This window comes from Cystoisospora suis, assembly GCF_002600585.1.
Source record: "Cystoisospora suis strain Wien I chromosome Unknown contig_1716, whole genome shotgun sequence".
NCBI classification, from domain to species: Eukaryota; Apicomplexa; class Conoidasida; order Eucoccidiorida; family Sarcocystidae; genus Cystoisospora; species Cystoisospora suis.
The window spans coordinates 53,898-80,162 of NW_027154516.1; the positions used below are offsets into that span (position 1 = coordinate 53,898).

The 26,265-nt window shown below is 54.4% G+C and overlaps 3 protein-coding genes across 3 annotated transcripts; 2 read left to right on the forward strand and 1 right to left on the reverse strand.

Moving 5' to 3' along the window:
* Positions 1–482: 482 nt before the first annotated feature.
* CSUI_003802 (uncharacterized protein) lies at positions 483–6,064 on the forward strand (the record flags this gene model as incomplete). Its single annotated transcript, XM_068063997.1, has 7 exons — positions 483–713; positions 930–2,307; positions 2,901–3,013; positions 3,537–3,752; positions 4,351–4,579; positions 4,863–4,951; positions 5,945–6,064. The coding sequence occupies exons 1-7, from the start codon at positions 600–602 to the stop codon at positions 6,062–6,064; spliced, it is 2,259 nt and encodes a 752-aa protein (XP_067924032.1). The 5' UTR covers positions 483–599.
* Positions 6,065–6,600: 536 nt separating this feature from the next.
* CSUI_003803 (proteasome subunit beta type) lies at positions 6,601–13,931 on the reverse strand. The gene is made up of 10 exons (XM_068063998.1): positions 13,317–13,931; positions 12,636–12,785; positions 11,525–11,624; positions 11,233–11,318; positions 10,516–10,594; positions 10,034–10,106; positions 9,157–9,231; positions 8,027–8,118; positions 7,280–7,366; positions 6,601–6,904 (listed from the first exon to the last, which is right to left on the reverse strand). Exons 1-10 carry the CDS (start codon positions 13,482–13,484, stop codon positions 6,882–6,884), a joined length of 933 nt encoding a protein of 310 aa, XP_067924033.1. The 5' UTR covers positions 13,485–13,931; the 3' UTR covers positions 6,601–6,881.
* On the forward strand, positions 13,675–23,816 carry CSUI_003804 (uncharacterized protein). The gene is made up of 8 exons (XM_068063999.1): positions 13,675–16,262; positions 17,183–17,231; positions 17,910–18,997; positions 20,199–20,262; positions 20,609–20,688; positions 21,320–21,531; positions 22,371–22,771; positions 23,744–23,816. The coding sequence occupies exons 1-7, from the start codon at positions 15,352–15,354 to the stop codon at positions 22,637–22,639; spliced, it is 2,673 nt and encodes an 890-aa protein (XP_067924034.1). The 5' UTR covers positions 13,675–15,351; the 3' UTR covers positions 22,640–22,771; positions 23,744–23,816.
* Positions 23,817–26,265: the final 2,449 nt, after the last annotated feature.

Sequence of the window (26,265 nt, forward strand, 5' to 3'; positions counted from 1 at the left end):
GGTCGCGTAGGCAGTGGCCATCGTGTGCCATGCTGCTAACCGTGCTAGCTGTGGGCTTCGTGAGGTCTTCACAAGGCATAGCGGGGAAACAAACGGACGTGAGTGAGAAGAGACACGGGGCGGAGAGTTGTTTATATCACGGCGGCTGTGGGGGTCGAGAGGAGGGCACGGACCGGCAGACACCGGCTGGTCCGAAGTCAGAGGCGCCAGTTTCTTCGTGTCGGTTTGGGACCCACTCTGGAGGGGAGAGGACTAGGGTACGGGAGACCGACCGAACCTACCCCTTCGAACAGTTACACGCTTCCTCGTCGGATTTTATCCGCTGGCACCTCGATGCTACCCCCGGCGGAGCCCACCGGTCAGGCGGTCATGATGCAACGAGCTCGCAAGCCACAAAATTCCCGAAAGACCGAGCCTCTTTGAACTACGCTCAGCGTCCGCGCCGTGTTGTTACATTATCTCCTGACCAATTGTTACACAGCAAGGCAGCTCTCCATCACACCAGTGGCTCCAGGGCCGCAGCAGAGGCGGATGGTGCGCTTGTCACCGACGAGGATTTCCCCTCAAGAGGAAAAGCCTCGTCCGCGACAACTCGGAAAATGGAGGGAATGGAGGATGGAGTTGAAACCCTCACCCTGTCGTTCGACGAAGCCGCGGTAGCGGCATGTTCGGCTGCTTCGTATAACAAATACATCGAGCAAATGCAGAACCAGGTACGTAACGCGGAAGTTGGGTCAGACTCGGTTGCCATAAAATGTGACAGGCTCTCCCACTAGGTCAGGCAGTCGATCCAGCACCGTTTTTCCTGGCTCTAGTTCCGAGCCGGAAACGATGTTGACGGTGCTGAAAGGACAACTTCTTCATGGCAGTCATCAACGGACGACCGGACAGGGATACCGCCGTGTGCATGCGAATGTGCGGATTTTCAGCTCAACAATGCCTCCGGAAGTCTAGAAAACCTCGTCGATCAGATAATGTCGGGATGGGACACACAAAGCTTCGATTACGCTGTCCTCGGGGACCTTATCGATGGGAAGATTTCGATCCTCGACTATCTCAAAAAACTAAAGTTTTTCTTGCTTGTCATTGTGGCTGCTCTCCTGCTAGTGGTCACATGGTTTGTGTTCTGCCTTCCGAAGGTCTTCTGCCGATACTGGCGGCGGTGCTGCTGCTGCATTCGAGAACGGAAGCACGACATCGGCTTCACTGGTCGACTGGTGGTTGTAGCGCTAGGCGGAACTGCTGTTACTCTGGTTTTTATCTTCGGTGTGATGACTGCGGCGACTGAGGCAAAAGGCGTCGCAGGCATACGTTCCCTTCAATGCCACTTATACACGACTATTGGGGAAATGATAAAAGGTTCCGACCCGAACATTGTCGCTACAGAGCGGTTCATCGGGGTTCGTCCGTTGTTCAAAGACATCAGAGAGTTGTCTGCAAAACTGGACACGAGCAGCGAGGAGAGCATTGTAGCAGACTTTCGTGCTCAGATTGAGGAAGACTTCAACTTCGAGCCGAACCTCGATGCTTCGAGGGGAGCCCTTACATCGTTAGAGAAAGCGTTAAAAAATGCCGAGGTAAAACAGATGTTCCACAAGTGCGCCGGCTGCGATATGATGGCAGACAACAAACCACTGGGAATGATGGTGAAGGCGTTTCAGAAGATTCTAGGGACGAATCTCGACATTTCTAGTCAGATTGCCGAAATGTTTGAACAGTTCACGTTCCCGACCATCGTTCTGGACCAAATCATCCCTGTTACCGAGATGGACGGCCTGGTCAAAAACGCAACTGATACCCTGGCCCAAACTCAGCCGTCGATTTCGGGGGGGCTCGTCTCTGCGGAAGTGATGTTTGGCATCGCGTGCTCATTTGTGCTGCTGCTCATGGTGCTGGGGGCGCTATGGCTAATCATGTTTTTCTTCCGAAGCAAGCGTACAGGCACAAAGCTGGTGTGCCTTCAGTGGAACGTTCTCTGCCTATGCGCTTTCCTGCTCTTCCTGGTTGCTGGTGTAGTCGGCCTCGTTATGGATTTCCTTATGCGCGGCTGCCAGTATACGTCTGACGAGTTGATCGGAAAAGACAATTGGACATGGATCTTGGATAAGGTTGATCCCGACGGCAGTACTATAATAACAAAGCTCGCTGATGGGTGTCTGACGTCAGAAGGCAGTGGAGACCTTGTGGATATATTAGGTTACAAAGAAGAATTCGACGACATGGTTACCTCGGTGGAGAAGGCTGTCAACGACGCCGTGAACAAACTGCCAACGCCCCCGAAGATCGAAATCCCTGGTAACTCTCTAAGTGTGCTAAAAAATGCAGAGGATTGACTCTGCAACAGAGAGCACTCTGGCACACCGGACTTCATTCCATAGCTACGGCAACGAGCGTCTCGAACCGCGCAGGCTCCCTCCTAATCTGCACCAACTGCTAAGGTCCGAGTGACTGGGTACCGTGCCAACAATTTCTAGGCACCTCAGGAGCCCAAACTGAAAGGGGATCCCCTCTATAGAATGTGGAGTCCCGGAAAATGCTTGGATGTACATAAAATATGGCAGTCAAGCTCGTTCTAGGAGTCCTCCACGTCGATACAAGTAACACGACGACTAGTCCCGTACGTCTGTGTCGGGATTTTGTGAAGCCTTCAGAGTTGAAAACGGCCTAGTATTGCTTCCTGACGTCTCTTGAGACGGCGCCATCTTCCCCTCCCGAAGCCCCTGCAGTACTGGCAGGTAGTACTATAGCGCTCACCGCCCGGCTTATTCGCTCCGTTTGAAAACCTGGATGGCATCCGGTTCTCAATGGTCGCCAAAGAGCTTTTTATTGTATCCTGTCAAAGGAGTTCTCAAATCACTTCTCAACAGTTATCGTTGTTGGACTACGGCGTCTGTTTTCAGGTCTTGACCAGTTCACTCAGACGGTGCGCGGGGTCGGTTGGGCGGTCCTTCTAGACGAACATGCCGACAAACTCGAGAAGGAGAGACTGAATACATTTCCTGAGTTCCTGTCTGTACGTGATCGCACTACAGCCCTGCTGCGTGCCTTAGTGCCACTTGGTTCTTGAAGCCGTGATCCCTCACACTGAGGCTTAGTAGAGGAGTCGACCTGGTTTCGGTGGCGCCAGACTCCCCCCCGTAGTGGGGCCTTCAGCGCCAGTTTTTGACACCGGAAAGTTATTTATTTCCCGGTTTGTGCAAGAAAAAAGTCGGATGATCTTTACGCCGCCACGCATCCAGCCTACATCACTCCGTAGGTCACGGGCGTTTGAGCAATGCAGGTGGTCGCGCGGAGGCACAAGTGATTACCTTGCCCGTGAGCACAGAGCATTCAGAGCTGTGGTTGTTGAAGGTCTGCCTCGGAAGGCGGACAGTAGCAAGATGACAAGCTTCGATGGCTTCTCAGTCAGCATACACCCGGCAGCATCAAACCTGGATTCTTGATGCACCCGGACGGAGTTCACCGAGCGGACTGGTCCGAACCAACTCTACAAGGACGCCACGGTAATTTATTTCCATCCTCTTTCTCTGTTCCAGAGCGGCGTACAAGAGGACGATGTCAATTTGAACCTGCCTGGCAAAGGAGTGACCAAACTCCACGGCCTCAGGTCACTCGAGCTCCTTGTCAAACCCTGGAAATTCTCCGCCCTCCGCCCTGGTGAACCAGCAGACGAGTTTACGATCACTGACGCTTATCCCCAAGACAGTGATCCTTTTTTGAAACAGTGGCTTGACGGTTACAAGGGAAAGTCCGTGAGTCGAGATTACATGTCTGCGAACAAGCCGGGCCAAACATAGGGGCATCGACTACGGCCTACTCTCTCCTTCCCCCCAAACGAATTGAACTGATCTGAACCACACAACAGAAGCCCCTCAACAGCGAGGAAAAACAACAGGAGTGACAACAGTCAGGGACCCTGCGAGCAAGGGAGCGACGCAGAAAACACCCGCAAATGCTGCATCCTGCAGCCATATGTTGCAACAATAGAGCAGCGCCAAGAGCCGGTGTGGGATCTAAGGGTACACCCAGCTGTCTCTCAGCTGCTTCTTTGGACGAACCACTTGCAAGCGGTGGGGCTGACAGCACCGCGGGTGGAGTCACTCTGGAACGCGGAGCGGCCAAACTCTGCCAAGGAATGTAGTCAACAAGATGAGGACACGCTCCTGCCATAGGGGAGTACTTACTTGTGAATAACAGCTTCGAGTGTGGCGCCGATCTTCAGATCACAGCCTCTCTCATCCCACTAGTTTCCCAGACACTCCACGGGTTTCTTTGTGAGGTATTCTTTGACACGGCTCTGATTTCGCGAGAACTCCGAAGAACTGAGCTGCTCTTTGCGCCTGCACGCAGGACCTACGTCTGAACACCGACCAGCAGAAGACGTTCATCAAAAACGCTATCTGGTGGAGCGTGCAAAAACACAGAATTCTTAACGCTACGTATGCTTGCCCGAGGTTCGACTCTTCCTCTGGTACTGTCACCGACAATACGTGTTCTGGCCGCGAGTTCTTTGCGTACACACCCCTGGACTGGTCCAAGAGCTATATCGTTTCGAGGGGGGACGAAGTCGTGGGCTCCCGTAAGCGACAGCATTGTTGCCATGCAGGCGACTCCCGTTGTGTGCCGCTTCGGCTGTCCAAGGAGAGGTTGCATTGCACCTGCAATCCCGAGGGCTGATCGTTTCACAGAGAGCAGAACTCCAGAAGACCAGTCAACATCGCGGATTGCTTTTTGACCCGGACTGACGGAAGAGATGCCACGTTCATTTGGCCATCCAACTCTGTTCTCGAACTAAGTTGCAGAGAAACTGCTGCCCCGTCTTTTCCTATCTCTCGTTTCCATGTTGTTTGCAACCTCCCCAGTCAACGCGCTGGTAAAACGCCTGACCAATAGCATTCCCACAGCAAGTGAGGTGATCGCTCGAGCTTCTCCGAGAAAAGTCTTCAGGCTGGTCAGCGTCCGATGAGTCTTGATGAAGTCACCAATGTTGAGGCCACAACCGCACGGCGCCGAGGGTTTGGAGCAAATGATGTTCTAGTTCTTACTCTCTATGTCGGCGCCGGCGCCGTCGCAAGGGTAGTTACCTTGAGAGGCAGACCTTTGACTTGTGGTGGGCGTGAGTAATGACGTATCCACGCCCGCTCAGCGGCACAGTGCGGAATGCGTATAGCATTTGACCTCGGCTGCTGAACCCCCACAGTATGTTGCAGCCCAAGCAGCGACTTCGCCTCGTGGGAAACGGAAAACATCACTTGCCGCGGAGGTACAGATAAAACAGATCATGTGACACACTCCGGCAAAACAATTCAATCGCGACCGTCGCCAGGCCTTGCAATCTACCATGCGGTCGGGTTTTCCTTGTGAACCCTCAGCCCAGAGCGCCAAGGACATTCTCTTGTCAGTAGTGCACAAGGTGACCGCAATGGTGCACGGCCTCAATTGCAAATTTATGAGAAGGGGCTTCGTCCAGGGAAGCGAGATCGCGTGCAAGGGTGCTTTCGCCAACATGTACAAGGCAAGTAACGGCTCCTTCGACCGGCTGCTTGCTCCCCGATAAATCGTCAGCGGTTACGGAAACAAAAACCCATTTTAAGATAGCCTCGTTCGCAGGCAACTCCAGCCGTGACGCGCCTAACTCTATCATCCACCTTTTTGCAGCTGACTGCAGTGTATCAGCTGAAACTTGGTATGTCTTCTCGGAGACTGCTTACCACGCGTTCACTCTCAATAGCATTGATTACCCCCCTCCTGCTGGCCGTGTCTACTCAAGCTGTTCGCAGCACCACTATTTGTCGCTGGAGCCTTGGCGAGTACTGTTGACTGTAATTTGCCTTACATTGCTTCCTATTTGCTGGGAGCACACTGGATGGTCGGCTGCGCTGTTAAGCATGTGTACAAACTCAAAAAACTGGTGCATTGTTGTGTCTGTCAAATGGTTTCGCAGACTGCAATCTACAGCTTCGTAGCCGGCGGCGGCACGCTTTTGTGGGTCGCCATTCTCCTCATTGTTTGGCGCAAACTGAAGGATAACAAGACGTTGAAATACAAGTTCTCAGATGACTGAGCAACTTGCTGAGTGGCTCCCACTTCTCAAAGACGGTATATTTTGGAAATGCCGCGTCCTGTTCCAGCAGCAACCTATTTATGGAGAATACAGTTGACTGTATTTTGAGTTGCCAGACTGAACTGAAAAAGCAGACGTCGCCCAGCCTGCTCGTTTGCCCGGAGAGGGAATACGGCACTGTCGTAGGAGTCTTTGCTGCTGATCACTTTCGAAGACAACTATCAGTTCCCGCTGTTCAGAGCGCAGTGCTCTCATGTGACCGACGCCGGAAATCGTACGAGCTCGCCACTCGAAGTTCGATTACCGGAGGGCAGCGAATGTTTGCACCCGCAATTTGTGTTGTCTTCTGGCCGGCACTACTTCAGTGCCTAGCGAAAGTATTGCCGGAGATTCTCTCGGCTAGGAGAGAAGCGACTCCCCACGCACACATGCGTCTCTAGAATCACCGTTTGCTTTTTTGTCAGAGAAGTCTCAGCCGAGATGGCCTTTGCAATCATGGTAGACCATGACACATCATCGAAACTTGACTGATACGTTCCGCCCGTTGTTTTCCGACTGCGACACTGCAAGTTCACGCGCTGACCGACTCTTATCTTTTCAGTCTCAACACCCGGGCATCTTTCGCTACGACAGCAACGAGAGAGCCAGGGTCGACGCGTCCTCCGCAGAAGGTTTTCATCTTGATCTGTGGCCACTGGCAACAGCTTCTGTCTCCGCGCACTCAGAGGCCTGGACTAGCGCTGACAACCAAATGTCGCCATCGCGGCCAACCGGTCCGAACAGGAATCGAACGCAGGACGCTCTAATAGTGCTGCATCTACAGCTCATAACTGGGAACACCTACAGAACAGACCAAAGCAGAACCCGACAAATACTCTCCTACAACGGGCCATTCCACATCATCGCTGGACAGCAGCCTTCAGAACCAGAAGAGAGTGCCTGCTCGGGCGACCATGCCCACTTTCACGCATGCGTACTGCCCCCTGTGTACCTGCAAGCTGCCCTACCGCGCTGCAGCAGGTGCCAAGCTCACGCTTCGCCGAAGAAAAAAGTCCTCGTCCAGCTGGGAAAACTACGTTGCGACCAGCGTCACATCGACCGGAAAGGCTCATTCGCATTCGTGTGTCAGCTGCGATGCTCCCCGGCCGTTAGGGTGGCGCGACGCAAGATGTGGGGACCGAGCTGCTATTGCCCAGCCAGGCTGCGCGTGCCTACCCTTTTTCTCTGCATATTCGTAGTGCAGCTCGCTGACATCCATGCCGGCAATAACCTTCCTCCAGCCTCCACGATAAATATGAAATACTGCAGCAGTGAGGACAAAAAGTAGCAGTACAGGCAACACTTTTCCAAACAGGCGATCACTATCCAAAACGAAGTCACTCTCGAAACCCTCTCTTTCTCGCACAACAACAATCCCCGTATCTGACGTGCAAGGCGGCTCAAGGAAAACAGCGGCACCCGTGGGGGCGCGCCACTGTGGATTGGACGAGGAGTTGTGTCTTGGTCAGAGACAGAATTCAGCCCGGCTGACGTTGTTCTTTCTTAGAAGTACCGGCCTTCCATCGCAAGTTCCCTTGCAACATGCTTCGTTTCACCACAGACACGTGGACCCCTAGTGCTCTTGTCGCGAAGCTTCGCCAGGGAGGTTTTATGTCTCTGGCGTTACCCTACAACGTTTCTTCGTCTTACTTTTTGTACTCCCCTGTCCACGTTGTGTTGTTCATTCCAGAGAAAAGCCACTGGAAGGGAAACTAACACAAATACAAGGCCTAGTCCTTTAAGCCTCTTCTACCAGGTAGATTTCAGCGGAAAGCTAAAGTTACGTGGTTGATTGACTATACACTCATCCACAATGTGTATATCTATCGACAAGCGCGCTCTGTTCCGGTATCCTCCGGGTCCACTTTCTTTTAGTGTCACTTTCCTACGAACTCACTGCCACGCCGGGTGCGACACGCTTACCTCGAACAACGCCGCCAGAACCTCCATCCCGATGCGCTGCCTGGTAAATCGCCCTTTTCCCGAGTTCAACAGCCTCCTCGTCCGTCATGTCCCTGTAAATGCAACATGAGCCTATAATCTTGAGTACGAGGCCTGGGCCTTTCACCCTCGTCAAACGAAGGGATCGACGACCCACGCGCACATCGTGTATCACATGCAGACAAGACGAAAATGGCGGACCGCGAAGGGAGGTGCTGGGAGAGTCGTTTTTCGTCGAGAAGAGATCTCTTATTGAGAGCAAAGCTAGCAAGCGAGCGACAATAGTCTACAATCCGGCTTAGCTGCCTTGTCACCCCTCTTTAGGCGCTCAGCTCCCAGCTGTGCATCCACTCGAACGAATGACTTTCCACAGTTTCTTCTTATCTCCTGCAACCAGAGCCAGGGATGAGACGCTTCTACAGTCACGGTATCGTCCGGAAAATACAAGGGCTTCCGGCACCCAAAAGACAGTCTGAAGCAAAACAGGCCCAACTGTTGCTACAATGGCCCCAAGGCCCTGTGCCTCCCCAATGGTGACAGAGACCATGGTGCAGGTGTCGGTTATTCTCACATCGCAGCTCGTGATCACTCCCCAAGAGAGGACCCACGCACCAGCGGTCACTGCCATTTAGACCAACACCACACTAGGAAGCATCCGTTAACATCTCGAGATGTGACCGTTGCCTTTCGTCTCGTTGCTTGCCACAGGGCACATCGCGATAACAATGAAAGTTCACTATGTGACTTGCATTTCACACTTTAGTGCTCCCGGACCCGTGAGGAGGAAGCAGCACGCCAGACTCACTGTTGCCTGTTGCGGTCACAGACAAGGACGCTAAGCTTGCCCTTTTTTTTGTAGCAGCTCAAGTCTGCGGTTCTGACCCGTCGGTAGAGAGATGCACCCACGACTGTCCCAGCATCTCACCAACGCATTGTCCGTTCGCATGGACACTGACACTGGGTGCCACTCACAGCGCTCTCAGACCAGTCGAAATACAGAGAAACTCATCTTGTTCTCCTGACCACGGGTACTACGCAGGACACTCTCCGTGTCTTCCATCGGGCGCCGACGGAAAAGCGACACCTTTGCGAAAGCAAAGATGTGCGCTTACCATTTGTATTCATTGTCAAGAACACCATAAGCGTAGGTGCTACCGCTTCCGCAAGAAAACAAGTCACCTTTCAGTCTGGAACACATCCGCAGCAGACACGGTTGTTGCGCGTTGATGTGTCGTACGTATCCACTTGCATTCACAGGTACCTACCAAGAGTGGACCGTCCTCGCTAGCACCCATTTCTTCCGCGAAAGTGAGTGCCTAAACCAAACAGCATTCGAATGCGGGCCACATCCCACGGTTCCTTTCCCCGTCCACGGGTCCTATATGCTCGTCCAGCCTTTCTCCCGACGAGTGATGAGGAGCACACCCGCAATCTCCCGCACGGTTTGAAGTCAAATAAGCACGCCGCAAACACGAGTGTACAACCGTGCCCTTTTACACATGTACTCCGAAACCTCGCTTTGAAAGATGCTTCGGCTAAATCTGGGTCCACCGCGAAAAAAAGAATGCCCCGACAGAAACTGGTTGAACGCTGGGACTGTACACGAGACTGACAAAACAAGGTACGAAAGCATGCAAAGCGCGAGCTTCGCTGAAAAGAAGCTGTAATTCTACTCTTGCCGGTTCATCTTACGCCATCAACGCAACCCCCTGCGCCTTTCCCAGTACACTTTTCTTGGCACAATCTTTGTTTCAGGAGCCCCCGCTCCTGCAGGAAAAAACACTGTCTCGTCTCTATAGCACCCCCTCCGCCCAGCAAGGTTTCTCGCTACTACTCGGCTTCAGCGTATAGAAGGAAGATTGTCGAAAAGGAAGCGCTCTACGCCTGACTCTGAGCAAAGCGTGACAGTTTGCGAGGGACAAACCGTTAGTGAATGACGTGCTAAATCAGCCCGCGTGCCCGGTCAGCTAACGTGCAGTCGAAGCTGACCTGGTTGCTTTATCATCAACGAAGTACAGCTCTGGCTGTTCTTCCTTTGCGTTCCACCCCGCGATCATGGTGCCTGTGTGCAACACGCCAGCCGAGAGGCGGTGGGCAGATCCAGCCACAGACACTGAAGACTTCAGCAGAAGAACTGGCGAACACGGCGGAGACAGCCATGGGCACTAGAACATGCGCAGCACGCTGGTATGACCCGCTGAGTCAAAGGTGGACCCGTGCACTGGCGTTGATACACTACCCTTGACACAGAGAAGACTCGCACCCTTCCGCAGAAGCACATCAGCGTGTACTCAGACACACACAAGATGAGCTATTTCCCCGCAGAATAAAACCTTCGGAGGTCGGGTTTTCTCTTTGCTCTTTTCCTAAGACATACATCCAAAAAGGAAAACTGCCTTGTGTAATGCCAGCCCCCTGATACACAGAGTCCCCTCCCCGTGTTTCACAGCCGCAGCTAACTGTATTCGTACCACAACAGAGACCGTAACCTCTCCAGTGGAAGAAAATGTTGGCCAACATGTTCGACGCTGCGGCAACCGGTATGGGTTCCTGAACCAACAAATAAAACACATCCGCGGTGCGCCTTCCCCCCCTGTGATTCTGTACACTTAAGTGTGTGTGGCACCAGTCGCGTGGAACAAACCACACACGCATAATTTAAAGTACTTGTGAGTGAAACAACCCCGAGTTTCCGAAGCTAGGTTTTGATTCAGCTGCCTCTTCACTGCCACTGCTCAGAACCAACAGCATACATGAAGAAAAGTGTCCCGCGCGAACAACTTTGACGAAACCTCAGCTACGACTTGTTCTCGAGCCGATATGAAGCACGAGCTTGAAGTCAACCATCGTGAAAGGCGGGAATGAGGCTCTTCACATACTACTGTACTAGCACCTTCGAAGGCGAATGGTACTGCGTCTCTGTACAGATATGTAAGTGATCCAGCTTTTCGCTACGCCGGGTCGTGTACACGATTGAGGAAGAACCGACTAAGTTCTTCATTCGACGAGATAGGTCTGCCGCTGCCCGAGAGATGCGTCGGAAATGGCTCGAGGTTCCCCAGCCGGCAGTCGGCGCCCCAAATCCATCGTCGAAACTCATCAAAGCCCATGTGCACATGACAGTCTCGAAGAGAGTCACTGCGCACCCCCCTCATCCATTCAGCGACAAAAGCTGTGCTTCCACTTACGCCGTTACGCAGTTCAAAGAGCTTGCACAGCAACCACATGTGTCGCTCCCAGTAGCTGCAGTCCGCCGCCCCTCCAGCCATCGTCCCTGCAAGTAAGATGTCAACAGTACGGCTTCCGAAAAAATCCGGAATGCTTCTTGGAGTGTGCTGCCAGGCTGTGACTTGCATTGAAAGTGCTCTCAGATGTGACTTTTCTCCGTTACGTCAAGTACTGCTTTCATCGCAAGAGTAAGCGTGGTGACCAGACATCTGAGTCTGTCTGAGATACCATGCCAAGCACCCAGGGGCTCACCTAGAATGATATCCGAAATCTCGATGACTTTCATCACAGTCTGACTGCTTATGTATGTTCCCATTGACGCTCTGCTATCCACAGCAAGGATAACTCCTCCCTGTTGGGAGCACAAGCGCAGGCACGAAACAACAGAACGGCTGTTGAAGCACGCAACAAGCCGTCAGGGTCATGTACAGAACCACCCTTCTCACTGCCTTGGAGTGTCCACTTCTCTCACCGTCAAGCAGTACAGAGAAGCAGATGACGCGAAAACAGGGAAAATTCCTTCTCCCGCGTGACAGATCTAAAGAGTCATTCGAGTTTTCACACGCAGCAGAGTTTATGGGCGGTACGTCCGATTCGCTCTCCTCGAGTTGGCTCGGACAAAGGCGGACAGGACAAATGACAACACGGCGCCTGGTTGTCCTTCTTCAGTTGGTCATGCCCGGTTTCATTTGCGGTGTCTCAAGACAAACTGATACAGATGCAGGTCGTGAAGTGGTGTATCCACAACAGTTTTGGTCTCGGCTACTTGTTTACAGGAAGTTCGTCAGTTCGGTGAAAGCCTGCCACGTCCAGTGAGTAGCCCCATGCTCAGCGGAACCCCCCCCCGGAGAGAGAAGACGAAAGCCTCGGCAGTACAGCTGAAGTTCCCAAACAAGACCCGCGCACCTACTTGTGTGCGCCCTTGTCAATGCGGGTCTATCACACAGACAAACGGTGAGGCAATCTAAAGGGTCTGCTGATGGACGAGAAGGACAGGACGGATGCGTCGCGGGCAAAAAAATAGGCTGTCGCCAACTCGGGCGACGTATTACCAGCTGGGCAGTAAGAGAAACTCCCCGCTTGAGGTAATGGCACTCCAGTACGCTCGACAGTTACTGATAAATTTCACACACATGGCACCATCTTAGAAGTGGCAACAGCCTAACCGTGACCCGGATTCCATCAAGTTCCTCCCCTCTCAGACCTGGGTTAAGCAGTCAAATCAATACCATACCTGAGCTGATGCAGTTGTATTCATCTCTCACGGGTACATGTCAGTGTAACAAGAATGACAGGCATTCCTCCCCCCAGTGATCGACAGACGGACTCCCAATGTGAAAAAATGTACACTCCCTCTTATTACCTTGTAAACAAATCCTAGTGTCGTCGTGCCCTTTTTCATAGCCATAGCTGGGCTGGAAGCTGAGGGAGGACAGAAGCCTTGCGCAGCAGAGAAGTCAATAGAGGGTGTGGCGGAAGGAGTTTTGAAGAGAGCTGAGGCGAAAACGGCCGGCTGCGCAGATTGCAGAGACAACGGGGAGAGAAGACGCTGACAAGCTGCGCTAGCTTGCCCAGTCGACCAGAAGAAGCCGACAGTTTAGCTCTCTACAACTGAGCACCGCGATGCCGAGAAAAACAGAAGACCATGGCATGCGAGACTGTCCCTACAGGTACAACCGGAGAATCTGTACCGATGCAGAGGACTACCTCACCTGCCGCGCAGTTCAACTGGCACAGCAGCCATACTCTGAGGCGCCGTGGCACCCAGCTTCTACATAGAACGAGGGCGACTTGAAGCTGTCAGTCAGCAGTTTTATGTCCGCGTCCTTAAATACTTCGGAATCCTCACCCAGCTTCCCCCGAGCAAAGAGTTTCCGAAACTGGGACAAAGTACAGTCTCCGCGCCTAGCCACATTGCCTGCGAATGTGATGAATGGAGGTGGGCTCAAGGGACGGGAAATTCCGGATGACAACGAAAATGGAGACACCCATGGTGAAGAATGATACAAGGAGCTTCTTTGACAAACGCACCCCAGCTGCTTACATCGTTTACAAGAGGCAAAGAGAACTGAAGCCTCTTTCCACTCTCCAACATATTCTCGAGGTCACTCCTTGTCGCATTCTCATCAGCAATGGCCAGGTGGCCGCCAGGCGGGCTTCCCAGAAGCCTGGCGGGGTCCGAGAGGAAGGAAAGATCCGCGACGTACGCCATCTGGAAAACCGCTATACAAAAAAAGTAGTGTGCTGGTAAGACGAGTGCAGATGACCACGCACTTTTATTGCGAGAAGGAGCAGGGCAATGCAGGGACACCACAGCGCCGGCCAAGAGGCATCGGGACCCCGGCTCCGGCCACTGAGTCTACTGCTCTCCTTGGGGCGGGAGCTTCTCAGACAAGGTGCAAGTACGGTGCATAGGACCTCGAGCCACAGCAGCACGTGAGCCATGCAGAAAAATGCGCCAGGAATTCACGAATTGTCTGCGTCAGTAAGCGAGGAATTGGGACACCGCAACTCAGAGACTAGCTCTTAGGCGTACGTCCGCATACACTTCCATGCATGCGACGCCATAAACAAGTTGCGGAGTTGTAACTCCCATGTGCAAAGATGACTGAGACAGAGGGCTTGCGAAGCCCTGAGGCGATCTGCCCACCGGATAAGCCATTCACAAAATTGACTTCTTGTTTCGGCCGTTGGGACAACGCCGACACCGGATCCATGCCGGCGCGGTCGGGAATCGGCCAGACGTCGCCCTGCGAGGCTGCCTGACTGTCACACTTTTGCAGGGTCACGGGTACGCACTGCTCCGGGCCCAAGAAGGCAAGGAGGGCCAGACACAATCCCGAGGGACTACGAGAGCAGCGAGCAGCTATTTCTCCCTTCCCCTGGCCTGGTGGGAGTCGTCACCAGGGGTCGAGCATTCGCTTTTCCCCGTATAGCGTTTATTCATCCGGTGCGTGGTGCTCGTCTCAGTAGCGCTCGCTGGCTGGCCTTGTTCTGTCGTCGCTCGTCACCGGCGGCGAGAAAGGCCTCTCTCCCTTGAAGCTGCAGCGCACCATTTTCATCTCAGCCATCATTCCCTTGCCGTCTCGTAACGGAAGCCGCTGTTTTGGTCTCCTCCCCTTGCCTTTGCTAGGCTTCGTGGATGAGGTGCTCTCCTTACTCTGGGCGGGCAGCCCCGCCACGGCAGCACGGGCGACGGACCAACGGGGGGTTCTTTCCCCGAAACGATCCCCCCACCTGCTTACCCTCGGTGCTTCACTATTGGAGCTTGCTGTTGACATCTGTTTGTATTCTGCAGACGTCCCTTATAACCTCACTCAATTCTGTGCTTGTGGTATGTATGCACCCATTCAGTGCATATACCAGCACATCGCGCACACGATTCGGCGAGGACAAGTGGGCAAGTACGGAAATAGCACCGAAGCGGAAGTATGCTGGTCACCGCGTCTCGTACTTCGATACATGCTACGTGTGGTTCAGCTCCACGTTAACTTTTCGTGCACCCACGCTCGCGCGTGGAACGGCTCCTCAGGGCTTCTTTACTTTTTTGGACTCGGCGCCCCTGAAGAGAACCGAATAGGTTTGTCGAGAACGTTGCGGAGCAGTACTTTGCAGGGCTTCTTCCTGTAGGAGCCTCGGAAGAGGAAAAGACGTTTCGGATTGACCTCCCTTCCTGTACTCTCTCTTGCGCTGGTTAGTCAGGGCGACGAAAGTCTTTTTCTGCGTGTTGCGGTTGTCGCGTCGTGAAAAACTGTCGACGAAGGACAACTTTCGCGCCGGTCTCATCCTTGGTTTGGGGGATTTTCGACGCAGTCTGGCTCTCTCGGTCAACGGAGCGGCGAGGACGTGCAAATGGTTAACTCGTCAGCCAAGTATCGACTCTCTGCAGCCGAGTTAACCACAGAGCGGTCTTCAGCAGAGTCTCTTTGGCTTGACAGCTTCTGGCGCGGTGACCAAGACTTGGATTGTCTCCCGGAAAAATATCTACTTCAAAAGAGAAGTCTCCAGTTTCCGTTGCACGTGTTTCCCATCGTGTTTACGCCAGTGCACCCGTCCTCTCGTGGTTTCGTGTGTCCACCATGCGGTCTTCTGACACGCCAGACAACCCTGAGAAGACACTCAACGCGAGTCAGCACAGGAAGCAGGAAGAAGGGAAAACACCACGCCAGAGCGCCTCCCAGGGGCGGGAAACAGCTCGCGAGCGTAGCCGTCGAACAGGAGAGGTAGAAGAGGCGGAAGGTGAGCATTCCAGTGGACGAAAGGAAGCGAAAGTGAGAGGACGGGGCGCTCCTGCAGAAGACGTAGGCGGTCAGGGGGAGCCTCAAGTAAATGATGAGGACGACGTTGCAGAACGCGCGCCACAGGTGCACAAAGAACACCGGCGAACGTCGGGGACAGAGCGGGGCAGTGACCGGAAGGGGCAGAACGCGTCTGAAGAAGCGTCTTCCGCGAGGATACGCGATGTCCACTCTTCCGCAGACGGTAGGCCATCGGAGAAAGACGCCGATGGTCACTCGAATGTTCGAACCACCCACCGAAGGAGCGAAAAACTGAAAGAGCGAGAGACCCCCGCTGCTGCAGCCGCAGAAGGGCAGCAAGGAGAGGACAGCAAGCAGCAGATAGCAGAGGTGTCTCGGGAAAAAAGACCGGAAGACAGCAGTCCGGGGGAGGACGAAGGCAAGGAAGAAGACGAAATAAGGCCACCCCAGGAGAACGACGGCGGGGAGACTGCGTCCCCGTCTCCGGAGCGTCACCCGGCATCTAATGAAAACTCAGAAGCCGATCGTGAAACTCTAGCGCTCCAGAAGCACGTTAAGGAGCTTCTCAGAGCAGTCGAGGCCGAGGCCGCGACTACAGGAGTTCGAGGCCATGGCTCGCAACGGGGGTCGGTGATGGCGTTGAAAGAACGAGGCCTTGTGAGACAGTTAAAAGGGGAATTTGTCCCTCGAGAAGTGCCAGAAGAGACGATCAGAGGAACTCCGATCTCTATGTAAGAGGTTTCAGGAAATTCAAGCTTTTCACCTTCCATCACCTTCACAAATGCACATGCCGGGCGCTGTCGCCCAATGTTTCATCGTTTGAGATACTTTCCGCAGATCGGGGAGAAAGCGTCTGGAGCTCAGCACCCAAGAGTCATTGGTATGCTGTCCTGTTCTAGCGCAGCTCTTCTCGCGCGCTAGTGCCTCGGTCTTCTGTGTAAGGACGTACCGGAGTCGCCTTGCTTCTTCAATGAAAGACAGATCCCAATTGCCTCCGACCGCTGAGTAGAAAGGCCGGCAGCGTCTCAGCGCAGTTCGAGGGAGCTGGGGCCCCCCTAGAGTAGCTGTGGAATACCTCTCTGTAGCTGCTGTTTTGAAGCCGCTGCTGTTTATCTGGTGAAAAGAATACACAGCAGAGAGAAGGACAAAAGACACCCTCTGTGGCAACAGCCACCGGAGTACCTCACCTTGTGCGGCGGCTACCTAGGGAGTTTCTATTGCTGGCGCTTGTACGGATTTTAGCACTGGTGTTGTTCATTCGTCCTCTTTCCAAGAAGGTATGCGTTAGTCTATTCTCTAGTGAGACTCAACACAGACAGTAACTGTGAATGTTTCTGTGCCGGGTGTCCTCTGTTTTCAGAGTAGATGTTCCTCAACAGCACTGGATGGGTATGCAGACATTGCTGATGTTGGTGGAAGTGTTTTGACCACACCATATAGCATCGCAAGGGGGAAAAACTAACTGATCATCTTCAGTCCGCAGCCAGTGCTGTCATTCCGAGTCGACACGTCTGCGCAAGCATTTAGCCAGGGCAGCCGGTGTTCCAGACAGGCCCAGCCTCCTTCGGGCCTCGTCAGTCACTTCCGGCTGGACAGCTGTGCTTACCGTGCAAAGGCTTTATCTGTGGCTCATCTTGTTATTGCCTGGCAGGCGCCGAAAAGGGGATTTGAGTGAAGATGGCTCGCCAAAGAGTCGCGGCGTAAGCCTGCTATCCGGCTGGAGCGTACTCGCGGAAGTTACAAGCAGTCTGGTAGACGAATGACTAAGGTGCTCCGGGCAAGCGGTTGTTTCTCCAATACAATCGTCTATGCGCCTCGGAAGCAAGCACTCCTTTGGCTGTCCGCTCGTTCGCTTGCCCGCACTGAAGTTGTCTATGCCCACTCCGAGGCACTCATAGTTTAGTTAGATAATGAGTTTGTGAACAGTGAGAAGAAATAGGAAAAGTATGGCGTTTACTTGGCGTTGAGAGTCTTTGCCGCAGGCAAGCGTCTCAAAGCAGTAGCTGTCATCGTCAAACATCAAAAGGGGGCGTCAAGTTTCTTTCTACCTGTTTCCTGCGCCGTGTACGTCCGCGATACAGTGTCGTGGCCTCCTAGAACGGAACCTGTGTTGAAATCGAAACTGCATAGTGAGCTCTCAGGTTTCAGTTTTTGCTCTCACAACCCATCATGGCTTCGCTAGTATGCTTTCGGTGCTCGTGGGAGCTTGGCGGCGCCTGTACCTAACAGGTGGACCGGCCCTTGTTTTGCCGACTGTAGCAGTGCCTGATTTTACGCGTGTAGATAGGGCTGTCGCTCGGCGCGCCTTCATCTCGTGGTCTCTTTCCAGACTGTACCTTTGGGCGACGTTTCTCTTTCTCATGTTTTTCGTGCTGCAGTCGGTAAAACGGAGACACCGGCGGCGGTCGGTGCCGGGACACCTTAGCGACCAGAGCAATCGATCACCCCGGACAGCGAGAGACGACCGGGGAAGAGGGTCAGGGCGAGGAGGAGAGAAGGGTGGAAGAGGAAATGATGAAAGAGGGGAGACTCGAAAGGGGCTTGATAAAAGAGGCTCAATCGTGGACGGAAGCGACACACCTCGTCGGAGAGCGTCCAGGGATGAAGCGAAGAGACTCAGCAAGGAAGGAGAAGAGTCGATTGATGAGAGGCCTTCCCCTCCGGGACGCGGAGAAGACAAGAAGGATGGAGGAGAAACGGAGAGGGCCGGGGACGGGGATGGACTGGATCACTTGGATAAGAGCAGAGAACGGCTCCAGGCAGGAACCCGTCGTGCAGACTCTCCTAAGAAAGATAGGAAGGAGAAATCTAGGAGAAGCGGGAGACGGGCCTCTCAAGTCTCGACTTCGGCGCCTGAGGAAGAGAAACCGCTAAGGAGAAGTTCACAGGGGGAGGAGAACGGACTCATGCCGCCTCGAGAGAAAAAAGTGTTTTCCAGATCTACGTCAAAAGGAGAGACCTCTCAAGAAGAGACAAGGCTGGAAGACAAGCACGATTCTCGAGATGAGAGTAAGAGACAGTCCAGCTCTCCGGATGGAGAATGTGCAAGAGAGCCGCGACAAAGGGAGAAGAGAAAAGACCAAAAACAGGAGGAGAGGGGGGGGAGCCTAGAACCTCCACACATGCCTCGGAGTAGGAAATCACACTCCCGTTCAGGACAGCGGCGCTCCTCCGCAGAAGCAGGAGACGGCTCACGGGCTGAGGATAGAGATTCGTCTCTGAGAGCGGACAGCAGGCACCGCCGTCACAAGAGGTCTTCCAGAAGAAGCAGCGCGGAGGGAAGACCGGAGGATGAGGTCTCTCAGGGAGAAGACGGACAAGGAAAAGATCGGACAGAATATAGACGGCGTCGAGAGAGGTCGGACAGTAGGGACACCTCAAGGGCCGCAAGCACACCGGGCAGTGACAGAGAGCGACGACATTCCAGAAGGCAGAGCATGACTCACCGGCATCCCGACGGCGCTAGGTGAGTTAGGTTTTCACCAGACTGTGGTCGTGATTCGAGTCTTTTTGTTGACAAAAGGAGAGAGCACAGTCTGGCTCACTCCTTCCACTGTTCGAAAGAAACTCGCGGCCTGCTTGCTGTACATACACACATGTTCTGTGGCACTTCAGATTATTTTCTCCAGTCGCGCAGTGTACTCCGGTGTTAGGCTCATCTGTTGATCGACCAGAAGAAATGCTCTACACACTGTCCTCTGTTCAGGACCACTTCCTCGTTTGCTAGTGCGGGATCACCCAGTTTCTTAACCGTGTTCAAAAGGACCTTTGTCCGTCAAAACGTCAAGAGGCTCGCTGGAGTCCAGCCGGGCTTGATTCGCGTTTTTCAGCTTCTCTGTGTCACGAACTGACGCAGCGCTCACGTCGGTAGCACGGCGGCCGGCCGAGCGGACTGGTAGTGGGCCAGCTCGCGTGGCATGCGCAGGGACAGTGGACTGGATCCATCGAAGCGGCTTCATCGCTATCGGGTTGCTGTACTTTTGCATACAAGCAGCAGTGTTCGCGGTGTCACGGCATCGTCGTATTTCTCACTGTCACCGTCGGACCACCGGAGAAGCCAAGGAGGACGAGCTAGCAGGGACGAACAACCAGAGGAGGCTTGCTTCTCTGACACTCGCCATGCGCGTTGCGGACTACGGGTGCACCAAGGCATTTACCATTTGTCTCTGGACAGTGGTTACGTGTGCCACGCTAGTCATTAGCACTGCGTTCGTGATAATATGTAACCTCACGTAGTACCGTATCTCCGCGAAGTGCCGGAGTCAGCGTAAACGCATTTCGAATGTGTCTGGATATCAGTAGCGTGACATCGTGCAGCGAAGGCGTGCCCAGGTATCGGACTATTGAAGCATGGCACCGCGACGTAGGAGATCCTGCGTGTGTTTTCATCGTGATGCCGGCCATCCTGTATTCTCGTCGTGTTGGCAAACTCTCCTTTCACTCTGTTCGTCTTGAGCGCTGCGTGTGTCTTCTCTGGCGCGCGGTCTGCCTGCGCCACCTCCATTTTTGCTTTCTTTGTCGCGCGGACGCAGTACTTCCGTCAGGCCCGTCAATCGATCTGCCCCCTGCGAGGTACCGTATCCGGACCGCCCACAGGCAGACGGCGTGACGGGGATGCAGTGAGACATTGTATATCCCCTCTTGCTTATGGGTGGATGCTTCTGCAGCGTACTCGACGACAGTGCCCTTGCTGGCCCTGATGATGCAAACGTTACCACCCTTATTGCGAAGGTAAGTCGAAACAATGTCGGTTTGTATCACTTCTTGCTAGCGGTCCCGGGAGAGTGGGGTCTTGGGTTGCCAGCGCCACTGTTAACAGAGGACAGACCAAAAGGAAGTTTGCGCAGCTTGTGTGTGAGCTCATTCTTCCGTGTATGGCCTTGTGGACACGATCGGCTGGAGTGTGTGTAAGCGAAATTGTCTCGCCTGCCTTCGACGTTCGTCGTCCCCTTCTTTCTCTAAGCGAGGAGTCATTATCGGTCTGCTGCGCTCTGAGAGAGAGGGAAGCTCTGTGTTCTTTTTGCATAATGCCTGATAAAAGTTCCCTCTATTTCTGTTGCTTGAGGTGACGCTGTAGGCCATGAGGGAGCTCAACGCGGTGGATTTCCTCACTCGTAGACCTGACGGAGTTGGTCGGCGAGCTGCTGAGAGAGCTCGGTAAGCTCTTCAGTCTGAGGCTTATCTCAGGTAGACTCATACATCAATCCTCAGTTCCTGTCGTGAGTAGCCGAGTTGCGCCTCCAGTGGTGGGCTGGCTGCGATCGTTGCTGTCGCGTAGGGAAGAATTAGTGTGGACGGAAATCATGAAGATATGGATCTGTATTTCTTTGCTAGCGACCGCATAGGCTACTGTCCACGGGACCGGGTCTCTGCTCTGATGCATTCTCAAACGTCCGATCCGCGCCGGACGGTGTGTATGGACAAGCTCAGCAGAGGTCCGCGTTTAGCGTTTGGGGCCCCGGAAGGTCGGTGGAACACGCTGGATTCGAGGCTTCCCGGTTTCTCCTATAGTATGATCTAGAGGGTAGAGCCGCCCAGATTCTACCAGTCTGCCGGGAGACCATGGCGTGTCGGTAGTTAGTCCTCAGCTTTCGCATCCGCATGTTTACTTGCTGATGGTCTCCTTAGGGCAATGAAGCGGGACTTTAGACAGCGCACCCCACTTCGCACTAAGCCCACTCAACTTCGGAACATGCGAGAGCACGCGCTTGTTCGAGCACCGCACACCAGGGAGGTTGGCCTTCACATCGGAGCAGGGCCGCGTCGCTGTGCCTGGTGGCATTTGTAGGGCCACGCAGGATCGTCTGGAGAACGATGTTAGACGAATATTGAAAGCCCTAGCGGCAGCAAAGGAAGCAAACCTCGCTGAAGCCGAGCGTAAGGTCGACGCCTTAGAGTCGGGACAAGTTGAAATTCGAGTGCTTCCTAAACGTGGTGACAGCCCCCGATCCTCTGTTGAAGACTTAACCGTGAAGACTGTCAAAGATCGACCTACAGCGGGTATGTCGGTATGCGTTCAATTAGTTATCTGTTGTTCCCGGCAAAACCTTGCGTGCGAAGCTGTAAAGCACACATTACGAAGCGGGAGGCACTTTTCCTGAGAACAGATTGATCGTGTCTGGGTGCCATTCTTGCGTCCCGGTGTGCTGGATACTCAGGATCAGTTTGAGCCAGAGCAGATCCACAGGAGTTCGCACACAAGGATTCACCCTTAGGTCGTTTTTACGTGACGATCGGTGTGTTCAAGACTAGTTTACATGCGCCTGTAATCTCACTGCATTAGAAAAGCATAGCAAGGACCGCATTTTGTGGGAAAAGGCAACGCTCTTTCGGAGGCATCATACAGTCATTTCTGAGTCATCGGTTTCTTTGTGGAGTGAAAGCAGACGTACGTAAACACATTTTCCGGAGCTTACCTGCAGGGACGCCCACACGCTCAGGTGGGGGGCATTCAACATGACGAGGTTTATCGCTGAGTCCCGCGTGCCACCCCCTTTTTGTTGAACGCTAGAGACACTATACCAGTAAGCAGAGTTGTCAACAGTTTCTTGGTTGCACCGGCGAAACCCTCTTAAGGCTCGGTATACTGCACACCCGCCTTCACTGGCTTTTAGGACAAAATACGCGCATCGTCTTCACTGGTTCGAAAGCAGCAGGAAGTTAGAGTCCTCAGTTTTTAACGTGCTCCGCTGCTAGAGATACACAACCTGAGGCTGCGAGGCCGGCCCCTTTATCCCTTGGTGCTCACCTTGGGAAGAGGCGAAAGCATTTTGCGCTACTCGATCTGGCATCGTGCAAATCTCTCTGAGGCTCTGCTGCTCGGTCTTCTGTGTATTCAGCAAAAAAAACCGTCGCTGCCCGTCAGCTGCAGCAGCTGGCGGAGCTACGGCGAAAAACAGCGGACGTCTCCGCTGCCATGCCTGGAGTGAAGGCATTCCGGCCGTTGAAGTCAGCACCAGGAAAGACGAAGCCCCCGTCACCAGTTTTTCCCGCAAAGAAGCTCGGGGTTACGCGTAGGAATCCTGGTCATGACGAACACGGAAAATCCCCTGTCCTGCCAAGTTCACCAAGAAGAAAAGGCAGTTTACTAAGCGTCCCGCCCGGTTAGTGTGTACCGTGCGAATTCCATCCGTTGCAGGGCGTAAACACAAACTTCGAAGGAGTTCTCAGCGTGTTCCCCAGGGGAGAACATCGAATGACAAACCGTCGTTACTAAGAAAGAGTTGCCGACTTCATGAGTGTAAGACTTCACAACGAAATACAGGGTATATTCTACTTCCGGCCTGGCAACCCACAAAAACTCGGGTGCGCCTATGTTCCGCTGTCGTTTGCCCGAAGCCCCCGGAGATAGTCGGGTGCAGGACTGGGGGGATACGATAGCTTCTTTCTCCATATTACATTAGGGATTCAGACGTAGTGTTCCCTAAGACGAACACAACTTCGAATGACGATGCCTCTCGGAAGAGAGCGCGCACGAAGTACTATCCAAAAGCGTCGACACTAACACCAGTGCGAAGCCTCGAAGTTGTCCGAATAAAAGTGCTACAAGTCTGTCACCTGGATGAAAGGCTCGTAAAGCTCTCCCGCGGTCTACTCGTTCACCATGTTCTCTCGCCACGCTGTACGACCTGCAGCCGTACACCTTGAATAAACACGCCGGTGCCCACACTGCAGACTGACTGCTGTTCCACGTGGATGCACTCCGCCTTACCTGCTATGGTAGTTGTATGAGGAGTAGTCGGGGCCGGATATCTTCCTAGTGGTTACAGGAGTCGTCGTCATAGGCAGATACCTACCAGTCTGCCACATCGTTACAGATGGTCTTGAGTCACTGATTTGCCTGACCCACTCCTCGCGTTCCCTTGCTCGCAAACAGGTACACGGCTCGGTAGCGGCCCATCTTGTCTCTTTGGTTTGTCTAGCTTCCGACCCATTCACGGGCCCCCTCCGCTGACGGTCGAAAGCTATCCTGTGGCACGCGTACCCTCCCGCCTAACCTGCGTGAGAAAGAGGGCCGGTGTCTGATGAGACGGCTCCCACGGGCGAGCCCCGGGGTGACCGCAGGAACGCTGTACTCAAGTCGGTGCTACGGAGCGGCGTAAGGGCGCAAGCCCGCCTAGCCGCTCCCAGTGTTCGCTGCCCGAGGACTTCGGGTCTGCGGCCGCGAGGCCAGACTCTCCTTCCCGTGTGCTCTTTCCTTTCCTTTGCGCAGCCTTCTAAAGTTGCGCAGATTTTTTGAAACCATCTCACGCATGCTCTTGAACCACCCGGACGCGGGAGACAGGACGCCAGCAAGCACGGCCAGCACTGCGACTCCTGCTAGAGAGAGTATCGCCAACTCTAGAACGTCAGGCGTATCGCTCGGCGCCCCGGCAGGAAAAGGATCAGCTACTAGCGGCCCGAACCATGAATACACGGAAGATAACACCGCAGTTATACATACAACCACAAGTGCTAGAAGATTGCCACCAACCTCGCCCAAACTCCAAAGGAGGCCCCATAGATCTAGGGTTCCCAGAGAACGAACGGCCTCGGTGAGCATGCTCTCGAAAGGTTTCACTCCACTGCGTGAATCAGAGTCCTCGTACGCCCCACCTGCAGCCCGGACAGGATCACTCAATATCGCTGCCGCCGTCGAAATAATAGCACTAACTACGGCCCCCGAAAGCCCATACCACCAGCTCATGATGTGGATGCCAAGTGTAGAGGCGTTTCTCGCGAGTGATCCTAGAACGGCAACCATCGAGTCCGCCACCCCGATGCTATGCCGGAGGGCAAGCTCGGCCGCTTCTTGTGCCGAAGCAGCTGCATACTGGATCGCCGGGACCGCGGCCTGTGACCACAGCTGAGTAGCCTCTCGCGTGAAGGTAGCCACATATCTAGACCCCGTGACTATCAAGTCAACGCCTTCTTGACCGAGCTTCCGTGCTAAGCCAGCCTCGTCTCCAGCAATGGCCGGCTGAGCTATCATTTTCTCGCGGCCGCGAGGCGGAACCGAAACCACAATAGATGGAACTCCGTCAGGGCCCACGGGTGGCTGTGTTTGGGTTGCTTCCCTGCGCAGACCAGTCGATTCTGAAGCAGCCACTTTGGCTCTAGGCATGCCGCCCTCTTCTTCCTGCCCCGTTTGAGACGGCGAGGGCGGATGCGGGGCTCCTGGCAGCTTACCGTCTTCCGGAGTGGTTGTCTGGCCGACACTGGCCACAAAACGTCCCACACCCTTTCTTCTCTCCAAAATCAGAAAGATGATGACGACTGCCGCTGCCAGAGGGACGGCTATGCGAGCGACAGTGGCAGCTCTCGCCGAGGCTATCGACGGGTCTTGCTCCGGCTGCAGTTCGCGGACTTCATGGCGCTGGAGTGCGTAGCTCCCAATGAGGCCTCCAAGTACAACGATACTACACACGAAGACCAGCGACAGGACGCGGGACTGGCTTGCCCGGTTCCCCCGAGGTCCCTCCACTGTATTTTCCAGGCGTAGGCGTTTCCGTTTGGGCAGAGACCCTCTCAACCGGCGCTTCTTCCAAGCCGCCATACCACGTAACTGCGAAGCAGAACCGTGCTTCCCGGGCTCAAATCCCCTGCGCATCACGGCGAGTGGCACGGTAGCCGAGACATCTCGTACCACCTGGAAGTCTGAAGACGAGTCCGCTTCTTCTTCGAGCTGGGTCACATCCTCTGCTGGAGCAGGCTCCTCCACTCCTCTTCCCCTCGATGCATCACCCAGGTGCGTTTCGGGCGCTTCTGACGCAAAAGCAGGGGCACCACTCGTCAGCTGCAGGTGTGGCAACGCAAACCCTTTGCCCAGAAGCTCGGCTGCCTCCTCGTCCTGGGCACGCTGCTTCCGCAATCCCAAGTTCTCCAGGGGTGTTTTCCCACGTGTTGCCGTCGACGACACTATGCCGACAGGAACCGGCTGCCCCCGAGGATCAGCACTGCACCATGGCCGCGAGTAGGGTCCGACGGCCACGAAAGTGAAAGGAAGGAGCAAGGCGTAGCTCCTCATTTCGCCCGACTACGGAGCGCTCAAGGGATGCCAGAAAAAATTACTGGGCTCCTCAGTGCCGCCTGCCCATCCGAGCCGTCGCTGTGCGGCGCACTTGGGAAGACACCCTCGGCCTAGGGGTCCGGCGACTTATTCCGGAGTGAAGAAGTCTAGAAGGCACGTTGGGAAAGTTTGAACTTGTCCCACCTGATGATTTTGATGTCCTGTGACTGTGAGACTGTTCTGACCTGAGCATGTTTCGTGCTCGCTCCCGCATCTGTTGCCAGAGATGGCAGTTTGCCATCCGGGAGCGCTGTCACCCGACAAGCCGCCTGCTAGACAGGCTCGTACGCGTTACTAGCATGCCTCCCGCTGGCTGCGACCAGAAAATGACCCAGTGGGAGACCAGGGGGCCCAGCGGTGGCTCAAGTGGCACGGGCGGTGAGCGTATTGAGAACTTTGCGTCGTGAGGAGCCTGTCCGTAGTCGTGCGGGAGGCTCAGACCTTGTCCCGACAGGAAGTGTAGGGCGGCCAGGCTGCGCGGCCCCGACCCGGAACGGTCGTGAGGAGCCCTGCCATGGCACACCTCCAGGCGAGCCTCCAGCACTACAGAACTTCTGATCCGCAGGAACACGGGAAGCCCGCTGGGCTTTTCAGTTCACGCGAGGGTTCTCTACGGGACGTCCAGACAAGCTTTCCCACAGACAGAAAGGAGGACTGTGTTGCGCCTGTAGAAGGCAGTAGTGGTG

Bases quoted from the DNA above. Each gene is read 5' to 3' on its own strand.
- CSUI_003803 (XM_068063998.1), bottom strand. From the start codon at position 13,484: ATGGCGTACGTCGCGGATCTTTCCTTCCTCTCGGACCCCGCCAGGCTT. The intron at 11,319-11,524 runs GTGAGCCCCTGG...TCTTACTTGCAG, and splicing joins GATTTCGGATATCATTCTAG to GGACGATGGCTGGAGGGGCG. The intron at 10,107-10,515 runs GTACGAATACAG...TGTTGCACACAG, and splicing joins AGGTTACGGTCTCTGTTGTG to GCACCATGATCGCGGGGTGG.
- CSUI_003804 (XM_068063999.1), top strand. From the start codon at position 15,352: ATGCGGTCTTCTGACACGCCAGACAACCCTGAGAAGACACTCAACGCG. The intron at 20,263-20,608 runs GTAAGTCGAAAC...GTGACGCTGTAG, and splicing joins TTACCACCCTTATTGCGAAG to GCCATGAGGGAGCTCAACGC. The intron at 21,532-22,370 runs GTATGTCGGTAT...CTGTGTATTCAG, and splicing joins CAAAGATCGACCTACAGCGG to CAAAAAAAACCGTCGCTGCC.